We start from the raw sequence: 19,890 nt of genomic DNA, 5'->3' as shown, positions 1-19,890 counted from the left end.
ACGCCAAATTACAGATCCGCGAAAAAGATCCAGATCCGGTATATTCGCGCGACAAAGAAGATCTTTTTTAAAATGCGGTAACAACTAATTCAGACTACTCTTACTTTTTGCTATTATTATTACTACTACTACTACTGCTGCTGCTATTATCAGTACTACAATAATAGAATACAATTTGTCAATCGATGAGTATAATTTTCAATCCATCAAAACTAATCTCTAGATTCAATCGAAACTCATGAACATCACCAAGAGAAAGAACTTTAAAATTAAAAGACCTTTTCCAAAAATAATAAAATAAAAGCACAAAATAAAATGAGTGGTGCAAAGATCACGAGGGTCCGAACAGGGTGTTGGACATGTAAAAAAAGGTGTGTATTCTTTTATTCTGCTATTGTCCATCTTTATCATAACTCTTTCCACCGATATAAAGCTATTGTTGTACTAACAAAAAAAAACAACAAACAAACATTTAGACATAGAAAGTGCGACGAAACCAAACCTGTTTGCATCAATTGTTCTAGTACGAATAGGCAATGCGAAGGCTACGACCGTAAGATTACTTTTGAGGTGTTTCAGCATGACCCAAACGGAGAATTGGGCAGGGTCAAAAGAGTGAGGAATACCAACAACATAACGGAAAGTAAAAAGAAGAGCAGTAAGCGAGTTCAGATTGATGGAACTTTTAAAAATGAAACGGTTCCCAGAGCATTGATACAACCAACTCAACAAATTAGTAACTTAAGAGGAATCAAGTCACATAAGAAACAAGAACATGCTGAGGAACTGGAGGAGGAAGGAAAAGGGAAAGAGAGACAAGAAAATCCTATTGCAAAGAGAGCTAAAACTGAACATACCATGAACGAAAGCTTTTCGCAACAGAGGGAAAACATTGCAACTGCAACTGCAACTGCAACTTACCCAAGTACTTCAACCTCAAACCTTAACCAATTTAGCACTGATTTGTTTGAAGATCTCCAAACTCTTCTTTCTTCGGCATTTGCCGATATAACGCCGCCTCCTCCTGAACAGCGAGTGACAAATGATACACGGATTGTGGACTCTAGCACTTCTGAAGACTACAAATACCATCAGCACCATCAGCACCATCAGCATCAGCACCACCACCACCACCAACAACAACAACATAGCTTAGACTTTGACCTGCAGATTATGGATATAATTGGTAAATCTAAAATCTTTGATGAGAGTCATAAAAAGTTATTAAACAGCCCGGAAACACACGAGGACAGCAACACCACCAATAACAATAACAATAACAATAACAATAACAATAACAACAAAAGCAACAACAACAACAACAACAACAACAATAACAACAGCAGTAGCACTCACGACAGCAAAACCAAGATAACTTCACCACAAGACACTTCCTCGCTTTTTGCTATGAGCCACCAAGAAGAAAATAACATGTTGAAACATTTTTTTAAAAAATTGTTACCTTTGCTTGATGGCCATCCGAAATCACCGTGGCCAGACTTGGCACTACAATACTGTGACTTTGACATTGCCAGAAGTTGTTTTATATCGTTAGCTTGCATCCACATGTATGAGAGTAAGGCAGGTGGGTCTGAATATTACCAAAAGGGACTTGCGCATATCAATAATACAATGGATCACTTGATACGATATATACGTGAGAATGCGTCAAGAGTCAACTCTCCGAATAATCCAATGAGCAATGGACTTGAAAACGACGAGGATCAAAGCAAAAAGCATGTCAGTTATTTTGTTATTTTGGTTTTGATGAATGTGCATATTCTTTTTGCAGTTGTTGAAAAGGGCAAGAGTTCTTTGGCAAGGGACTTTTTTAAAGTCTTTTCAGAGATTTGTAAAGACCCCATATTTTATAATGAGGTTTTAACTAATAATTCGAAACAGAGATCGTTGTTGGTTGTGCTAAGCTGGTATGATACAGTTTGCGCAGTAGTATCTCCTGACTACCGTTTGCCATATTGTCTTCCACAGTGGTATGGCACTGTGTCAGATTCGGTTTCCTCATCAAAGATGATGGGTTGCCCGGGAGAGATTTTTACAGCCATGTCCGAGGTGTGTACTTTGCGGCATCAGATACGACATGATCCAATGTTGACGTTTGAACACATTCGAGCGAGTTATTTGCGCATCAAGCACATTTTGCTCAATTACAGAGACTATGTTCCATTAAACACTAGTGGTGTCGGTAAGGAAGAAGATAAAGAGGAAGAAAGTTACGTGTTGAGAATGAATTGTGCTTTATGCTGGGCTATTGCAGTGTGGATTACATTGAATAGATCTTGCAGTGAGCTACCAACTCGCCAATCTTCATTACTTTTATCACCAACTACTGATAAACTTGTCACCGAGTTTATAAGCATTTATGACCGATTAGACCCCAAAACAGCAATTGTGACGCAAATGGTATGGCCATTGTATGCAATTGGCTGTGAGTGTAAATCCGTGTTTGAAAGGAACCGCTTGTTGAAATATATCACCGCGCTATACGAAGTTACAAAGATGGGTACGATATTGTCGATGAAAGAGATTGTTGAGAAAGTGTGGCACTCGCGATTGAGCCAGGAGGAGTGCCTTAGTGAGTGGCTTGCAGAAGGTGTTGACTACCTACCGCTATAAGTGATGAAAGCTCAAACATGGCGCTGACCGAATTCATCCCTGCACTCCACTCCACTCTTCCATTCACCCCTCCACTTCCAAGCCAAAAACTTCCACCCATTAGTGTTTAGCTTTTAATAGATAGTAACGATAGCTTTTCCAATAGTCATTGAATGTGAGAGCCTACTTGTGACTACTTTTTAATGATGAAAAATATAGATAGATATCAAAAGAGAAAAAAAACAACAAAATTTGTATACAAGCAATGGGGGGGGGCGTGCATAATGGCCAAAAAGGACCAAAACCAAACTCAAAAGTTTTTTTTAAAAAAAAAGTGTATAAAAATTTAACAACAACTTTTGCTGCGCTGACTTATTATGGCGTGCAAGAAACAAAGAAAGAAGCAAAAAAAAATAGACACCTGTACACACACACATCTACACCTGTACACACACATACTTTTTTGTTTCTAACATTCATTTTTGTGTTTGCTCATCCATCCATCCATGTGGGTTTGAGAACCAGAGAAAATTTTTTGAACATAATTTTCATTCTGATCTTCTTCTTCTCAAAGTTGTTCCCTAAAATTTTTTTTTTATTTTTTTCTTTCATCACATATCAATTCAATCATGTCATTTTCAGACTTCAACAAGGTTGAGACCGTCAAATCTTTAAACCACTTCTTGGCTGACAAGTCATACATTGATGGGTATGTTTCGTGAATTCCATTCGACAAAAGAAAAATTTGGAAATTTTCCATTTTTTTAAGTTCTTTTTTAAACCAAGTTTGCTGTGAGATTTTGAAATTGAAAAGAGTTTAGGGAGGAATGAAACCAAATAAGTGAACAAGCTTACATTTTTTTGGTTTTCTTTCGACTATTCTGGCTTGCCAATTGCTCTCTCCTTCTTCATCTTTTTTCCCAATTGAGCTCAATTTTCATTCTCATTTGTTACTTTTTTTATGATGATCCCAATCTTTGGTCCGTGTTTAAGAGGTGGCCTCAAGACCCACCGCATGAGTGACAAAGGAGATTTAAATCTATTATCTGAAATTATACAAGTAACAAGGCAGCTTGCTTAAAAGTCGGAGCAACTTTTTGGTTTAATGAGCAATGAACTTTTTCCCGTTTTTTTTTTTTTCTTTTGGAATTTTTTTCGATTTTTTTTTTCGATTTTTTTTCATGTTGATTTCAACAAATTCGTTTGAGGTTCATTAATTACTAACAATTGATCAGTGCTGCACCAACTCAAGCTGATGTAAAGGTTTACAAAGCTTTCCAAAAAGAGTACCCAGCTTTCACAAGATGGTTCAACCACATTGCCTCATTCACTGATGAGTTTGCTGAGTTGCCAGCCGGTAACGACTCACCAGCTCCAGCTGCTGCCAAGAAGGAAGCTGCTGCTGAAGAAGATGACGATGACGTTGACTTGTTTGGTTCAGACGACGATGAAGTCGATGAAGAAGCTGAAAAATTGAAGCAACAAAGATTGGCTGAATACGCTGCTAAGAAGGCTGCTAAGGGTCCTAAGCCAGCTGCTAAGTCTATCGTTACCTTGGATGTTAAACCATGGGATGACGAAACCGACTTGGAAGAGTTGTTGTCTAACGTCAAGAACATCTCCATGGAAGGTTTGACCTGGGGTGCTCACCAATGGATTCCAGTTGGTTTCGGTATCAAGAAATTGCAAATCAACTTGGTTGTTGAAGATGCCTTGGTTTCTTTGGATGACTTGCAAGCTGCCGTTGAAGAAGATGAAGACCACGTCCAATCAACTGATATCGCTGCTATGCAAAAATTGTAAGCTTCTTGCCTCAATATTATTATAATCTTACGGTAATGTTTTTAATTTAGTAAACAATTTTTTTTTCTTTTCCTCGTTTTTACTTTCCCATCCCTGCTTTTCCCTCTCTAATCTTATAATAGTCAATTATAACGATGATCTATAAACAGAGTGATTTGGTATTCCCTACTTATTGATTAACTAGAAGCTGAAACTTCACACTTTTATCTACATATACTTTCATTTTCAGTTTCACCAGCTCGCTTCCTCCTTTTTTCTTTTTTTTTTCTTCATTTTGTCATTGTTACAGTTTATCAAATTTCCAAAAGGAACCTTCGAAATTGGCATAACATCTGAATTCATTGCTCAACCCATTCTTGTGTTCGGGTAAAAAGTTTGTAACATGAACACCTGGGTAGTTTCTTTCTACAACCTTGTGCATACGCTCCCCAGTTGAAGAAATTAATTTAAATTTGTTGTCTCCAGATGCCGTTTTTGCACTTCTTTCACTTTCTTCAACAAGTAGATTCTTTGCAGCCTCGGCGCTTTTGTTTTGACAGACCTCCTCCAAGAATGGCGGATCAATCAAAAGCCTATGACACTTGTGCTTTAAATGTGCTGGAATCTCGTCTGGCTTGTTATAATCGTAAACACTAAAATACTGTTCACCAGCCAATACCTTGAAACGAGGGTCAAATTCCAAAAGATAGATATGCTTTGTTGGAATTTCATCTTCGGGGAGCTGTTTTATAGCAGCATACACGGAGGGGGCAGAGGCAATTACGACAACAGTATCCTCATCGGCACCTTCTAGCAAGGCTTTCCCCAAAATCTTGGCAGTCTCATCGGCGTACCAAAACTGAGAAAGCTGCCAGTCTTCTTTAAAATCATCAATAGTGATTATATGCCCAGGCTGTTGTTGTTGCTGGTCGGCAAACTTATCCTCCGAAGCTTGATATAAAGACTCGAATTTCTCTAAACGTTGCTTCTCCTCGGATTTGAACTCTTGAAGTGCAGCCAAGGCATGTGCTGACAAAGTTATCGGTTCGTCATCAGAATCACTCATCTTGTTTGAAATTTGTCTTCCCCCCTCAAATAAATATAAAAGAAAAGAAAGTTTGTATTTTTTTTAGGCAAAAAAATATAATTAAGAAAGTAGAAAAGCTATTGGGAAAACAAACAAACAAAAAAAAAAATGCTTGATGATCTGACGAAACGGTACCTTTAGTGTTGCTGATACTAGCTAGTCAATAAACCCACTGTTCAGTTATTTTGTTTCTGTCTGTGATGAACTAGTAATTTTGAAGCAAGCCCAAAAGAAAAAGAAAAGAAAAGAAATGAAAAGATACTTTGGTTATTCTTTCTTTCATTCATTCTTTAAATTTTTTTTTTTTTTCCTTCAAAATTTTTTTTTTCTTTCTTTTCTTTTACGCTTTCTGTATATTTTGCAACTAGCGGATAAGTGAATAGGACAAACAAACAAACCAGAAAAAAAAAAAAGAAAAAAAAAAGAACATAAGAAAGGATGAATAGGTTGCGTGAGGGTTTGTGTGGTTTGTACTAACTCCGCAGAGATTAATATTGACATTTCCATCTTGTTTCCTCACACACACACACACACACACACACACACACAAACAAACAAACCAACAAACCAACAACAAACAACAAAAACACTTCTGTTTGATTAAATGAACTTGTTACTGTAATTTTAGGTCTTATCTATATTTATTGTTATTGTTATTTTTATTTCTCATTTCCCATTTCCCATTTTCCCATTTTCCATTCTTCAGGTTTAATTCTTATTTCCCCGCTTATCACCATAACCCACCCACCCACTCGATTCTATTTATACTTTTTTCAACAATGCTGTTCTCGTGCACACCTTATGAGCTTGTGGCGTTCACAGAGGAGAAGCTTTCATTCTCTGGGAGTAAAGGATTGTTGTTAAGTGAGTTATGGCAACACATTCAAGATAAACTACATCAGACCAATTATCTAGACGACTTCCAAAAACAAACGATTTGGAAATGGCTCTTGTTTGATGTGAGAGCGTACGATGATCACGAGGAGGTTAAATACTATGTGACCTATGACAAAGATCCCATCACAATTGAGTCTGACTATCAGTCATTCATTAATAAACAGAAAAAACCGTTAGATTTAAGAATAAGAGCCACGGATGATACTCAATGCTTCCATTTAACAGGGCAATCAAATTACAAGCGATGCATCCAAACACTAGGTGTGTTTCCTTACCAATTATTAGTTGAAATTGCCAAGTACGGAGATAAAGGTGCATGGTCTGTTGAAGTCTCCGATGCCACTGGGCAAGATAAACGGTCAATGACTGGAAGACTAAATAAACTTGAAGAGTCAGGATTGATAGTAAAGGAGCAACGATATTGGAAAGAAAAAAAAATTCACACGTCATGGGTAGTGCATTACAAATTGACGAGCCGAGTTGGTGCCGATAAGCCGCCACAATCGCACGAAGACGAAATGGACAAGACTCCAGATAAGATTAGACAATTTATAGTCAATGCACTAAAAGATGCGACGAATCATATACGAACATTCAGAGATTTGAAAGTGGAGATGAAAATGCATCTTGTACAACATATGTCTCGATTGTTTGAAGGTGTTGTTGACACTCTAGTAGAGAGTGGTTGTGTAGAACGGATCGATGTACCTCATCACCATTATCCGGAGCGGATGGTGTATGCATTAAGGTATTTGAAAGACCTTCCTCTTGGCGACGATGCTATTTTTGACAATGACAGCTTATTAAGCCGATTGCGAGAGAAGAAATCTTTGATTGATAAAGGCAAAGAGATGTTCGGAGAGGATTTTAAGATGGAAGAGAAGGAAGAGAAAAAAGAGAAGGAAAATCGGGACATGGTAATTGATGAGGAAGATAACGATGGCCACAAGGACCACTTTCCATCTGCAACATTTAATGATATATATACGCTTGCGACTCAAGTGTATCAAACAATCGAAGATGCAGGGTCCGCGGGAACAACTTCAAGGCAACTAATACAAGCAATAATGGGCGAAGGGAAACATCGAGGAATTGCCAAGATTCTAGAAAGCTTTCCAACATTCCTTGTAAATGATGATGTATTAATTCCTCAACAGGAATACCCAGGAGAAGATCCACACCATGCAATTGTCAGACAAAGTGAAACAGATGGTCGTACCAAATATTATAGATACTATACTAAACAAAACTTCAATAGTGCTAGGGTGAAAGGATCACATAAGAAATCACGTCCAAGGGCACAACTTGAGCACGCGTCATTGTTAGATTTAGAGATTCAGCACCGTACAAGATTGGAAAAAACGCCATCGGGCGACCTAGTGGAAATCCCAAACTCAATACTTACTAAGCGACCGTTGAACAATGCAGAAGAAGAAGAAGAAGAAGAAGAAGAAGAAGAAGAAAAGGAAAGAGAGGAAAGAGAACAAGATTCTGTTATTATAGAGTTATTGAAAAATAATGAGCCTACAGTGTTAGGCAATATTTGTGGTACACCAGCAGCGGGTCCTAAAAGAGGCAGACCGAGGAAAACCCCAAAGAAGGAGGAGATACTTCACAAAGACGACCAGGATAAGGTAAAATTAGAAAATGAAAGTGAAAATGAAAATGAAAAAGAAAGGGAAAGAGAAAGAGAAAGAAAAAAAGTAAGAGACAAAAAGGTAGGAGAAGAAGGAGATCATTACGACGGTGACGAGGTTCAGATACGAAAAAAGGCAAAGACAACAAAAGCAAAAGAGGTTAAACGACAAAGGAAAGAACATACTGAAAAGGAGCCAAAGGAACTTGCAAGAACTGCAAAACCAGAAATAGAGAGTTCTAAGGATACCAATGGCAACAAATTGAATTTAACCAACACTAGCGAGGTTGATATACACGCCACGGAGCCGATGGTCTCCAAAAGATTAACTCGTGGAATGGCAAGAAAAGAAAAAGAAACCCATGTTGTGGAAGCTCGAAAGGAACAAGATGGCAAAACCGGGAAAAGAAAACTTTCAAACGATTCTGATAACAAAGATGACGTTTTGACTACTAAAATAAAAAGAAGACCCAACATCTTGGACTTTTTCAAGTCAGTCTCACCTGAAAAATCAAAACAGAAATTAGACTACGACGACGCACTTGCAACTGAGAATAACAGTGTTGACGGGGTCCAGAACAAGCGTAATATCGAAGAAAATGAAAATAAACAACATCTGGAGCAAAAGCAGGTTCAAGAACACGAGCAAGGGCACGAGCAGGGGGAGATGGATTTGCAATCGCCAACCGATAAAGCACCAGCGAGTCAAGAAAACGTTGAAGCAACTGAAAATGAAAGCAATGTTATTCAAAAGGAAAAGTCCATTAGTGTCAAAATGGAACCAAATGAAAATCACTCAAATTCTATGAATTTAAATAAACCACAAAGTCAAACTTTTACACCAACGCTAAAACAGCCTATAGTGAAGGCCAGACTGAGAAAAGTGTTGGAAAAATCTATGCAAAGAAGCGCCGATGTGACTGGCTCAAGTCGAAGAAAGGTCCTCCTTGAAGTAATTAAAAATCTAGGTGGTGTGACGTTTGCGAGGGCAAAATTGGCCAAATTACTTGATGAGAGAATGGGCTCCGATACAACAACAGATCTAAAGACGATAGTTCGTGATATACACAAGCTAGTCGAAAGCGGGGATTTGGAAGTGCAATTGGTTCAAGTGAAGGAAAATGGACAAGACATGACTAGGAGATTAATGATCTTGACCGATCCGAAAGAAAGACCGTCAGACGAAATGATTGAAAAAGTCAAGACCAATTCTTCGGTTTGGGGAAGAAGTGGATACATGGCATCTCAAAAGACAAGGAAATTAATTGGCGAAACTTATGATGTAGTTAATCCACAAGAGGCTCTTGGAAGAAGATTGCCTCGATTATCCTCCTTAAAATCAAAGGAGCCTAGGACTGTTAGACTTGTTGGCGATGGCGAAAAGCAATATCCTGCTCGCCCGCCAAAAGAAAAGGCTCTGAATCGAAAAGCCCCTAGTGAGAAAAATTTCAGGTCGAGGAGAAAAGAGCGCAAAAAGGAAATCAACATGTCAATCGATTTTCCTATTCAATTTGATAGAAACGATGTAACGCAAATATTTCGCGCTGTTTGCATTTGTAAATCATTCAAGAAGAATGTGATTGATTTTGAGGCAATTGCAGCATTATTCTTGAATGCTGATGCGGATACGATAAAGAGATTATGGAATCAAGTGCGTCGACAGTTGGGTGGCATGAGCTCTGTTAAAAAGGGTGAAGAGGCTTTTGAACAAATTGTATTGCAAAAGATTGAAGAAAACTATATTGGAGTTGATGATTTAAATGATATCCAACTACCTTTTTTTTTAAACCTTTGGGATAGTTCCGATCCATCAAAGATTTATATGAGCGAGCGATATCCATTATATAACTCAATCGAAGACAATTTATCGTATTACAACAAGCTGAATCCGGAACAGACTCAGGACCTCTTTGACAATTTGGAACTACCTTCGATGAAACTAAAAGAAGAAGCGCTTGTTTCTAAATCATTTGATTACAATGATCTTGACACAACAATAGTCGTTGAGCCAAAAAGTGCACAGATACGCACTGCAATAAAAGCGTTATTTATAACAAGACCAAGTCAACAATCCAAAGTCGATATTGACAGAATCTTGAAAGACTTCGATGAGTCAGAGCTTGAGCAAGTCTCAGTGGCAATGAACCAAGAAGGTGATTTGTTATTCCAGAATGAGAATCCAACCACTAAGTTCCTGATTACAGAAAAGGTGTTTGAGCCAATCCAAGACTGTGTTTCAAAATCCTTTTTTAAAACCGCTAATCAGTTTAGAGAAAATCTATTGGAAATCACGAGCTCTAAAAAAGGTTTGGTAATTACACAGGGACTCGAGGATAGCAATGCCGCACAATTATTGTCTTTGCTATCGTCAAACATGGTTTCCATGACCCACATAGACCATCCTTATAAGTTTGAGGGATACGAGTCTCGAGCTGTCGATAAAGATTGTCTTGAATGTGACATGCTTGTTTATAAAGACCTGGGGAGTAATGCTGCACAAGAACCCTCTATAAAGAATGTTCCCGTACCAGTGGGGAAACCATGCTCGTATGTCTGGGTAGACTCTCACGGACAGATCAATAGTGAGTTATGGAGAAATATTATAGCTGCTTTGGTATATTTCATTCATTCCAGACCAGGTATACCATCTGTTTTTTTATATAAAAAATACCAACGTTTACTCAGCTACAAAGAGTTGAACGTGGTGCTCGACTGGTTGAAAAAGAGTCAATTTATTGTACATGGACCATTCGATGGTTACTCAACAACAAGTAATTGGTTCTCCATATTGGGCAGTTGATGAATGTGTTTATAATGGATATTTATATACTTTTTAAATGAGCCTGTGCTGTTGAGGTTGGATTTGTATTTCTAATTTTTTTTTTTTTTTTAATACTTGACTATTTAAGTATTTGCGTATTTAGGTATATGGGTATTTATTTATTTGAATATTTATATAGTTGTATGTGAGTGTGATCGAGGGAGCGTACCGCGGCAATTGGAGAATCAAAAAATATTGGGGCTATAATTTAATTGATTGTAAGTTACATCGCCACTGCTTAGTGTCGTTTTCATCGTATATTCTACCGAGTATACAGATTGCAACAGGTATGAGACGATCAGGTTGGCCTGCTCACCCAAAAAAGAAAAAAAAAAGAGAAAAGGATACAGAGGGTCATATCTCAAACATGGTTTTGATGTTTATGCTAGCAACAGTAGTTGCCAAAAGATAGATGTTTGGTGGCACGTAATATAGATTTCATCAACAATTTGTAAATATGTTGTTATTTAACAATGTGTGTGTATATACGTTATGCATTGTGAGACGTCTTTTTTAAAGCCTTCTATTTTCACCCCTCTCTCCCCCCTTGGATCGAATATTAAATTATTCCAAGATATTGTGTTTCAAAAATTTTACCACACACGCACAATCCCCTTCGTCAATTAATTTCTGGACCACTCTCAGTAACACATAATAGTATAAATACTTACTGATACCACCATACACATCACTAAGACATATCGACCATACACACACGTACACACACACGTACACACGTATATATTTATAGATGTATATATGTATAATACATATATATAGACAAATATAGACAAATATAGATAAATATAGAAGATATTGAGGTTAGTGTTTTCAGATCACAACTCAATTCTCAATTCGATTACACCGATTGCTAGTGACTAGTCTTGAATTGGGTATAACACTAGTAGTAAAATAAATGAGTGACCAAGCAAACCAAGGACGTGGAAGAGGACGCGGAGGCGGTGGTGGAGGCGGCGGTCGCGGTCGCGGTCGCGGTGGCAGTAACAGTAACAGTGGTAATGGTGATAGAGGTGAACGAGGAGGTGCTCGTGGAAATGAGCGTGGTGGACGTGGAGATGGAAGAGGGGGTTTTGGAAACAGAGGCACTTCTGGCGGACGCGGAGGAAGAGGTGGTAGTGGTGGTGGTAGTGGTGGACGCGGAGGGTCAAGCTTAACGAAATTGAACAACATTAAGGTTGAGTTTACTGACAAGGCTGTGAATGCTGACAATTTGAAGAGCATTGCTGTGTATGAAAAAGATTATGCTAAGCAAATCAGTGTTGATCCAAACCCAATATTGTTGCGTCATGACTATGGTAGTGCCGGTGCACCAGTTGACATTGCAACTAATTTCCTTAAGTACAATGTGTCAAACTTGAAAGTGTACCTTTATCACGCTGATATACAGGAAGAAGGAGACGAAGGAGAAGGTGCAGAAACGGGCAATTCCAGAGCAAAAAACAAGAAGGAAAAGAGTGTTAGTGGCATTAGAAAACCCAAGATGACTGTGAAGCAAGCTGTAGAGAATTATTTGTTTGACTTGGAGCCATTCAAAAGCAAGCGTCCACAAATATATTATCGTGACTACAATATCATGTATTCAAGCGTTCCTTTACCCATTGAAGATACTGTTATTTACCCAATCAAGGAGAAGCAGCTTGCAATCAAGGTTCAATTTGTAAAAGAACTTCAATTCAACGATTTATTTAAGATTCTGACTTTAAAAACTTATACAAGGGATTTCCAAGAAGCTACAGAATATACGAATGCGTTGATTGCAATTATTGGGTCCAAGGCATTGAAAAACCATGGTGCTGTTGGGGTTGGAGCTAACAAGTTTTTCTTATTTGAGAAAAATACCCCCGTCGAAGATTTCCAAAAAGGTTTGTTTATTGCGTTGGGAACTTTTGTATCAGTTAGGTGCTCATTTGGTAATGTTAGGGTCAATATCAACCCAACACCAGCGATATTTTACAAGGCATTTAAACCCGATGGCAATCCCATGAGCGTTGTTGACCTTGTCCAGGACTATTTGCAAATCAAGGGTGTCCCTAACGAGTCGGATGTTAAAAAAGTGCAATCTTTCTTGAAAGGTTTGAAAGTCTACAGAAACTATCTCAAAAAGATTTCTGGTAAGGCGATTCAAGGATTCAATTTCAGAGAAAATTCAAATACGTTAAAGTTTGAAGACTCTGATGGCAAACTTACGAGTGTTGCAGCTTACTTCAAGTCCAAGTGGAACATTGCGTTGAAATATCCTCAGTTGCCGTTATTGAAAATTGGCCCAACCGCGTATTTGCCAATGGAAGTGGCTTACGTTGTACCTAACCAGCAGTACAAGGGTGAGGTTTATGACACAAGAACTCTTATTCGTTTGACTGCCCTTAGACCAATGGACAAGGCCAAGTTTTTGACTCAAGAGGGCAAAAAATTACTTTCTGAAGTCGATTTCGGTAAAATCGACACAAAGTTTACAAAGATACCCTCACGTATCTTGCCAGCACCCGCAATTGAGTATAAGGATAACAAATTTGTCACTTACAAAGAAGAGCAGTTTAATGGTAAGAATGAGAAGAAAAAGGGTAACTGGAATTTGGAAAAGATGCAATTTTACCTGTCGCCCAAGGGCAAGAAAAGTTACAACTTTGGTGTGTTTGTTTTGGTTGATCGTTTTTTCCAAAAAAAGAGGGAGCATCTTGGTGAGGCGTGCGAGATTTTCTTTGCCGAATTGAATAGATTGGGTATAAAGAATGCAGGATCGAAATACCAGAGATATAGTGTTGATTTGGAGAGTCCTGCTGTTGCTGACGAACAATCTTTGGAAAAATCTTTGGTTGATTTATTTTCCAAAGCCAAAAATAAGGACAAGTGTGATTTCTTGTTGGTTGTTTTACCAAGCAAAGATGCTAGGTTCTACCGTGCAGTTAAGAGAGCAGGTGATTTGAAAGTGGGAATCAATAATAGTTGTGTGATTGTTGACACATTTACAAAGCGTAAATTTGATAAATTTGACATGACGTTGTTTGCTCAGGTTGGTATGAAGGTCAATTTGAAACTTGGTGGTTCAAATCATAAATTGTCTGATGCTAATAGTAAGGGGCTCGTTGACGAAAAGAAAGTCCCAGTGTTTATTCTTGGTGCTGATGTCACACATCCTACTGGTGAGTCGAACGAAGAGTCCGTTTCTATAGCTTCCGTTGTTGGAAGCGAGGATGCTATTTTCAATAGTTTCCCAGGCTCGTTGAGAGTACAAGGTGGTGGCCAAGAAGTTATTGCCGAGATTAAAGACATGGTATATGAGCGTTTGGAAAATTTCCACAAGAAAGTTGGTAAGTTACCTTCGAAAGTGTTATTTTACCGTGATGGTGTGTCAGAGGGTCAGTACTACACAGTATTGAAAGAGGAGTTGCCTAAAGTCAAGGCTGCATTCAGCGAATATGGTAAAGCCAAGAATATCAAATTTAACCCCAAGATCACATTTATGATTGTTGTTAAAAGACACCAGACTAGATTTATCCCATTGAGCGAGAATGCAGTTAGTCTTGCTACCAAGAAGAATATAGCAGCAACTGCCAATGATAATGTGATTCCAGGAACAGTTGTCGATAGAGATATCACGTCAATTGCGTTTTTCGACTTTTACATTCAATCGCAACAAGCACTTCAAGGTACTGGTATTCCAGCTCACTACTATGTGTTGCACGATGAAAATTCGTATACCTCGGATGAAATCCAAAGAATCACTTATAATTTGTGCCACACTTTTGGTAGAGCAACAAAGAGTGTCAAAGTTGTCCCAGCAGCATATTATGCAGACTTGTTATGTACAAGAGGTAGATGTTATGTTGGTCCACCATCTAGAGACGCACCTTCGAAGAATGTTATTGATTATTACAAAGCAAAATTGGGTGATAACGTCGCAAAGAGTATAAAAAATACCATGTTCTATATTTAAAAGAAAAGGGTTTAAAAACAAAAGAAAAAAAATGGATTAATTGGTTGATTATTGTGCGAGAAGATGGTAGTGAAAAGCTGTTGTATGTGTTTTAGAGAGAGTGTGTTTTAGAAAGAGTGTGTTTTTTAGAAAGAGTGTGTTTTTTAGAAAGAGTGTGTTTTAGAGAGAGTGTTTGTGTAAGAAATTGCAGACACTTGTTGTTGTTGAAAAAAAATCAAAATTATGCCTTGATACAAGTATATTTTCCTCTATTTTTTTTACCGTTAGTTTTTATTAGATTTACATAAGCATAAATATTATTTGTTGGTTATCAAAAATAAGACCCACGGCCAGCGTAGTCACTTTCTTTCATTGTATTTGTAGTTTCCCCTGGCTCATATGGATTTATATTTGAGATTGGTATTTTACACCCGATTGGCCATTTGGTATCTGTGCCAACAGCCGACCAATGTACTACTTCTTCATAATTCAACTTGTTGTTTTCCAGTGTAAATTTGTTGTTATAATTAATGAGCTGATCAAATAAAAAAGCCAAATCGTTCAATACAATCCCCGACTTGTCATTGAATGATGAATCCTTAATTTTGAGCGTGGAAATTGAGTCCAAGGTCAGTAGGAGTTTTTCATTTTTGCGCTTCGCGGTTTTCTCTCTTAATTTTTGAAATGGTTTTCTTGATTTAATGTTGGATTCCAAGGAGTTTGAAGTGACATCTTTCTTACTCTGCAAGCTTAATAATCCAAAATGAATTAAACCTAATGCATTTCCAATTTTGCCCTCCTTGTAGCTTTGTATTGCTAAAAAAAGAGCAGCATATGCATTAACATAGCGTTTGAATAATGTAAGATATTCATACCATCCATCGTAATTGAGATTTACCACCACTGGTGCATTCACCTCATTGTTTTCATTATCATTTTTATTGTTATTGTTATTACTATAAGTATTGTCGTTATTATCGCTAATTGCTCTTCGTGGGGTTGCCTTATCATTTGAAAGTGCATTTAATAGATTCAAACACGATTCCAGTTCATTAACACACGAAATTGCAACTTTGGACAACGTTGTATTATTTTCAGTCCCAAAATTTTCATTACGCTCGAATGCCGATCGATTGAGCCAAAGCGATTTTGCCAATATCGATACTTGTATACACATTTCGCTGACTTTGATTAGAATAGGTGCAATCGCCTTGTTAATGAAAACATTTGTATCGTAGTTAAAAACTTTTGCCTGTAGTTTTTCAGCAAATAAAAAGAAGGATATTGATTTCTTGTATAAATTAACAATTCGTTTCCAGTTTTCATTGACCTCTTCTAATTTTTGTGTAGTACTCAGCACATCAATATTTATCGTATTGTTGAGCAAATCAGAAGCTATTCTCACATATAATAACCCAACGGATACAGCAGTAACCACTACTTCGTTAAGTAAAGTCCATTTCAAAAGGTCTACTCTGTTTGTGGTTGAGATCTTAGCGACGCTCTTTAACAATTTAGGCTTGACCCTATTCAAGTTACTCCATGGGATATTTGAGCAGATAACTGTATGTAAATCGAAATTTTCTTTTAATTTTGAATATAAAGAGTCAAGGTACTGTTCAAGATCAAGTACATATCGAATGGAATCGCTATTCTGGGAATTCAGCGACTGTATTGATGCCCGTAAGGTATGTAATGACGCATCATCTATCTCTAGCGTGGGTTCAACAAACGATATTGGTCTGGGAGGTGTGTTTGGAAGTACAATCATTAGTTGATTAGAGGTTGATGTGTGATTACAAATGATGAACACATAAACATCAAGTTTTTGTGCTTGAATGTGAGAGTGAGAGTGAGAGTGAAAGTGAGAGTGAGAGTGAGAGTGTGTATAGACAAGATAATGCGTGAAATACAAAGAGGTTTGAATAACAAAGTAAAGGTGTCCACAAAGTTGAAGATTCGCGTCAAAAATGGAAACTTTCCCACAAACAAAGAATGTTGATAATAAAAAAATTTTGTCACTATGATTTTGTGATGTGGATCAGTATTGACAGATTGATTTTTCACTGTTTGTCTCGCGCTGGCACCAACACGTGTTGAAAGAGATAAGAAGCAAAAGAAGAAGAAGGAGTAAAAGAAAAGAAGCTAAACAACACCCGAAAGAAGTAAAAGTAAGAGTTCACAATGTCAGATGTACCTACCATGGTTCCAAGAAGTGAAGCCAACAAATACAAATACGGAATTGTCATTGATTCAGGCTCATCAGGGTCAAGAATTCAAATCTATAAATGGGAGGATCCCTCGTTACAGAAACTGCTGAATGATCAAAATGTTCTTCGATCACCACCAAAGATTACACAGGAGGACAATTGGACTAAAAAGATTACTCCTGGTGTATCTACTTATAACACGAAATCGAAAATAACGCAAATATGGCTGAAACATTACTCAGAGTTGATGAAGTTTGCCGAGTCCATTATTCCAGCTGATAAACACCAGGATACGCCTGTTTTTGTCTTGAGTACAGCTGGTATGAGGTTACTACCCAAAAGAACACAAAAAGCTATATTACAGGAGACATGCAATAGCATAAGACAAAACACGAATTTTCAAATCTCTTCCTGTCGATTAAATGTGCAAACCATTGATGGATCGACCGAAGGAATTTATGGTTGGCTCGGGCTAAATTATTTAATGGGGCAATTCAACAATTATGACCCAAGTAGTCTGCTGCACGAAACAATTGGCTTTATGGATATGGGTGGAGCTTCAACGCAGATTGCTTTTGTTCCTTCATCGGCAGAGCAAATTGAAAGACATCGAGAAGATTTGTCAAGGGTCACATTGAGAACAGTTGAAGGCCAAACAGTAGAATGGAACTTATTTGTCGCTACTTGGCTTGGATTTGGTGCCAATGAAGCTCGTAAGCGATACATTAAACAATTGATCAATTTGGCTTCTGTCAATGAAAACTTGCATGATCGGATAAACGATCCTTGTCTTCCAAAAGGAGCTACATTTACTCATGAATTTGATGGCAAGAAATTCACCATTGAAGGTGTAGGTAACTACGAGATGTGCGTGAGGTCTATCTATCCTTTGCTTATGAAGAGTATTCCATGCGCAGAAGAGCCATGTCTTTTCAATGGTATACATGGCCCCAAACTCGACTTTCAAAAAGACAAATTTGTTGGTGTTTCTGAATACTGGTATACAGCTAATGATATTTTCCAAAGCGGAGGAGAATACGATTTCAAGGGATTCAATTCGAGAGTGAAAGAATATTGTGAGAGCCCCTGGGGCACGATTTTGCAGAATTCAAAAGATGGGCAGTACTCTGGATTGGATCCTGAAAAGTTTTTGAAAGATGCTTGTTTCAAGGCCAGTTGGGTGATGAATGTATTGCACGATGGATTTGAGCTTCCGAGGATCGGGTTTGAGCTAGATCAAGACGGAGCTGATGATGTTGGAAAAGATGATTCATCAAAAGCCATAATGAACAAACACGTGCCATTCAAATCAGCAGACTCTGTTGGTGGCAAAGAACTTTCTTGGACCTTGGGCAGAATTCTTTTGTATGCCTCTTCTCAAATTGAGCCATTAAAAAACGATGATTTAGAGATTGGCATCTATCCAAGTGAAATTTCGGGCACTGAATTTATAAGTGGCGGCCATAATAGTGGATACATCAGTGAAGACGACAGCGACGATGAGAAGGATGGACCTTTTGGTCATTTCATTTACTCATCAATATTTGTTTTCTTGATGTTCTTTTTCATTTACCACTTTGGCAAGCACCATTTCAAAAGGTGGGGGAAGGGATTAAATTATCTTCCTATACCACTTCAAGTGTCCAATTTTGTAGCTCGAGTAGCTCAAAAGATTCCTGGATTTGATCTGTTTGCGGTACACTCTCGTGCATATAATGAATTGGAGCAGAGTATTTCATTAGAGGAAGGATATAGAGTCACTGATTCTCCAAGACAATCAACTAATTACAGCCCTGATCTGTCCGTTTTGAGAACACGACTGGCGATTGGATTAAATGATGAATATGAAAACCTGGTGCGAGATATACCAGTTCCAGCGTCAGCCTCTTCAAGTATCGGTGCTGGTACTGGAGGAGGAAATAATAATCTGCATTTCGCTCCGCGAGTAAATAACTTTTTGAGCAAACCGTTTATGATACCAAAGGCTAGTTCTAATTTCCAAATATCGAGAGAGAATAGCGCAGAATCCTTATCCAAGAAAGCATCAATTGCGCGTTCCAAAAGCTCTTTGGAATAGAGCTTATCGTGATCTTACTTGAAGCTAAGCTTACTCAGTTCATAAACGATTATTCCAGTGACTTCTTCCTTTATTTTATTTTATGTTACTTTACTTTATTTTCTCTTCTTTTCATTTATTTATTTATTATTTTATTTATTCATATGTTGCTTCATTTTTTTATTTTGAAACCAATAATCAATGGATAAATCTTATTTCTCCCGTTTTTCTTTTTGTTTAGTTTGGGAATTAAATAAAAAAAACAATGCGTTATAAAAAGAACAATTCATTGAGAAAGTGTCTTTTATGTTTGTAAATTACAAGCAGCATGTTATTGTTGAATACTACTATCCAAAGGTTGCATTCTATTTCTTCTATATTAATTGAATGGCTTAGTTTTGGTAGTGTCATTCAGAAAATCGATACAAAATTTTGTTACTCCACGTGATACCAAGGATTGGTACTAGTTATATGCTATGGAAAGTGCTAGAGGTTAATAATAATCTAGAGACTTCAATCATGCAAAAAGAAAAGAGAAAGGAATGCTCAATTGATTCCTTTTTTAAGAGTAGGTCTTGTTGTTAAACTGGTTGAACTAAAGGATTTATCCAATGATACAATAAAAGGAGCGCCATCACAGTTGATGAACGCCAAAGCTATAATTTATTATTACAAAAGCGTTGTTATTGATGGTGATGAAGATGAAGATGAAGATGAAGATGACGATGACGAGGAAGAGGTAGAAGAGAATAAATAGGAGAAGTAGAAAACAAAGAATAAAGCGAGTTTCCATGATTTTGACGTTTATATCTAGAATCAAGATATTTTGTAGAAATTGCAAAATGAATTGAAAA

At 37.6% G+C, this 19,890-nt stretch overlaps 8 protein-coding genes across 8 annotated transcripts; 6 read left to right on the top strand and 2 right to left on the bottom strand. All coding sequences in view use genetic code 12, as the record gives it.

Annotated features, from left to right (window-relative positions):
* Positions 1-315: 315 nt before the first annotated feature.
* Positions 316-2,634, top strand: PVL30_004139 (uncharacterized protein; the record flags this gene model as incomplete). The annotated part of the gene is made up of 2 exons (XM_061119526.1): positions 316-371; positions 477-2,634. 2 exons carry the CDS (start codon positions 316-318, stop codon positions 2,632-2,634), a joined length of 2,214 nt encoding a protein of 737 aa, XP_060975509.1.
* Positions 2,635-3,242: 608 nt separating this feature from the next.
* Positions 3,243-4,416, top strand: EFB1 (Translation elongation factor 1 beta; the record flags this gene model as incomplete). Its single annotated transcript, XM_001524399.1, has 2 exons — positions 3,243-3,322; positions 3,849-4,416. The coding sequence occupies 2 exons, from the start codon at positions 3,243-3,245 to the stop codon at positions 4,414-4,416; spliced, it is 648 nt and encodes a 215-aa protein (XP_001524449.1).
* A 283-nt stretch (positions 4,417-4,699) lies between these two features.
* On the bottom strand, positions 4,700-5,461 carry EFM5_2 (Protein-lysine N-methyltransferase efm5; the record flags this gene model as incomplete). The annotated part of the gene is made up of 1 exon (XM_001524398.1): positions 4,700-5,461. One exon carries the CDS (start codon positions 5,459-5,461, stop codon positions 4,700-4,702), a length of 762 nt encoding a protein of 253 aa, XP_001524448.2.
* Positions 5,462-6,261: 800 nt separating this feature from the next.
* Positions 6,262-10,815, top strand: TFC3 (RNA polymerase III transcription initiation factor complex subunit; the record flags this gene model as incomplete). The annotated part of the gene is made up of 1 exon (XM_001524397.2): positions 6,262-10,815. One exon carries the CDS (start codon positions 6,262-6,264, stop codon positions 10,813-10,815), a length of 4,554 nt encoding a protein of 1,517 aa, XP_001524447.2.
* Positions 10,816-11,752: 937 nt separating this feature from the next.
* PVL30_004135 (uncharacterized protein) lies at positions 11,753-14,791 on the top strand (the record flags this gene model as incomplete). The annotated part of the gene is made up of 1 exon (XM_001524394.2): positions 11,753-14,791. One exon carries the CDS (start codon positions 11,753-11,755, stop codon positions 14,789-14,791), a length of 3,039 nt encoding a protein of 1,012 aa, XP_001524444.2.
* A 310-nt stretch (positions 14,792-15,101) lies between these two features.
* Positions 15,102-16,541, bottom strand: PVL30_004134 (uncharacterized protein; the record flags this gene model as incomplete). Its single annotated transcript, XM_001524393.2, has 1 exon — positions 15,102-16,541. One exon carries the CDS (start codon positions 16,539-16,541, stop codon positions 15,102-15,104), a length of 1,440 nt encoding a protein of 479 aa, XP_001524443.2.
* Positions 16,542-16,954: 413 nt separating this feature from the next.
* YND1 (Golgi apyrase) lies at positions 16,955-19,057 on the top strand (the record flags this gene model as incomplete). The annotated part of the gene is made up of 1 exon (XM_001524392.2): positions 16,955-19,057. The coding sequence occupies one exon, from the start codon at positions 16,955-16,957 to the stop codon at positions 19,055-19,057; it is 2,103 nt and encodes a 700-aa protein (XP_001524442.2).
* Positions 19,058-19,342: 285 nt separating this feature from the next.
* PVL30_004132 (uncharacterized protein) lies at positions 19,343-19,793 on the top strand (the record flags this gene model as incomplete). The annotated part of the gene is made up of 2 exons (XM_061119525.1): positions 19,343-19,393; positions 19,545-19,793. The coding sequence occupies 2 exons, from the start codon at positions 19,343-19,345 to the stop codon at positions 19,791-19,793; spliced, it is 300 nt and encodes a 99-aa protein (XP_060975508.1).
* Between the last annotated feature and the right edge of the window lie 97 nt (positions 19,794-19,890).

Source organism: Lodderomyces elongisporus, chromosome 5, assembly GCF_030384665.1.
Source record: "Lodderomyces elongisporus chromosome 5, complete sequence".
In the NCBI taxonomy this organism is placed as follows: Eukaryota; Fungi; Ascomycota; class Pichiomycetes; order Serinales; family Debaryomycetaceae; genus Lodderomyces; species Lodderomyces elongisporus.
The sequence above is the reverse complement of the archived record's forward strand: the minus strand, read 5'-3'. Positions and strand labels throughout refer to the sequence as shown.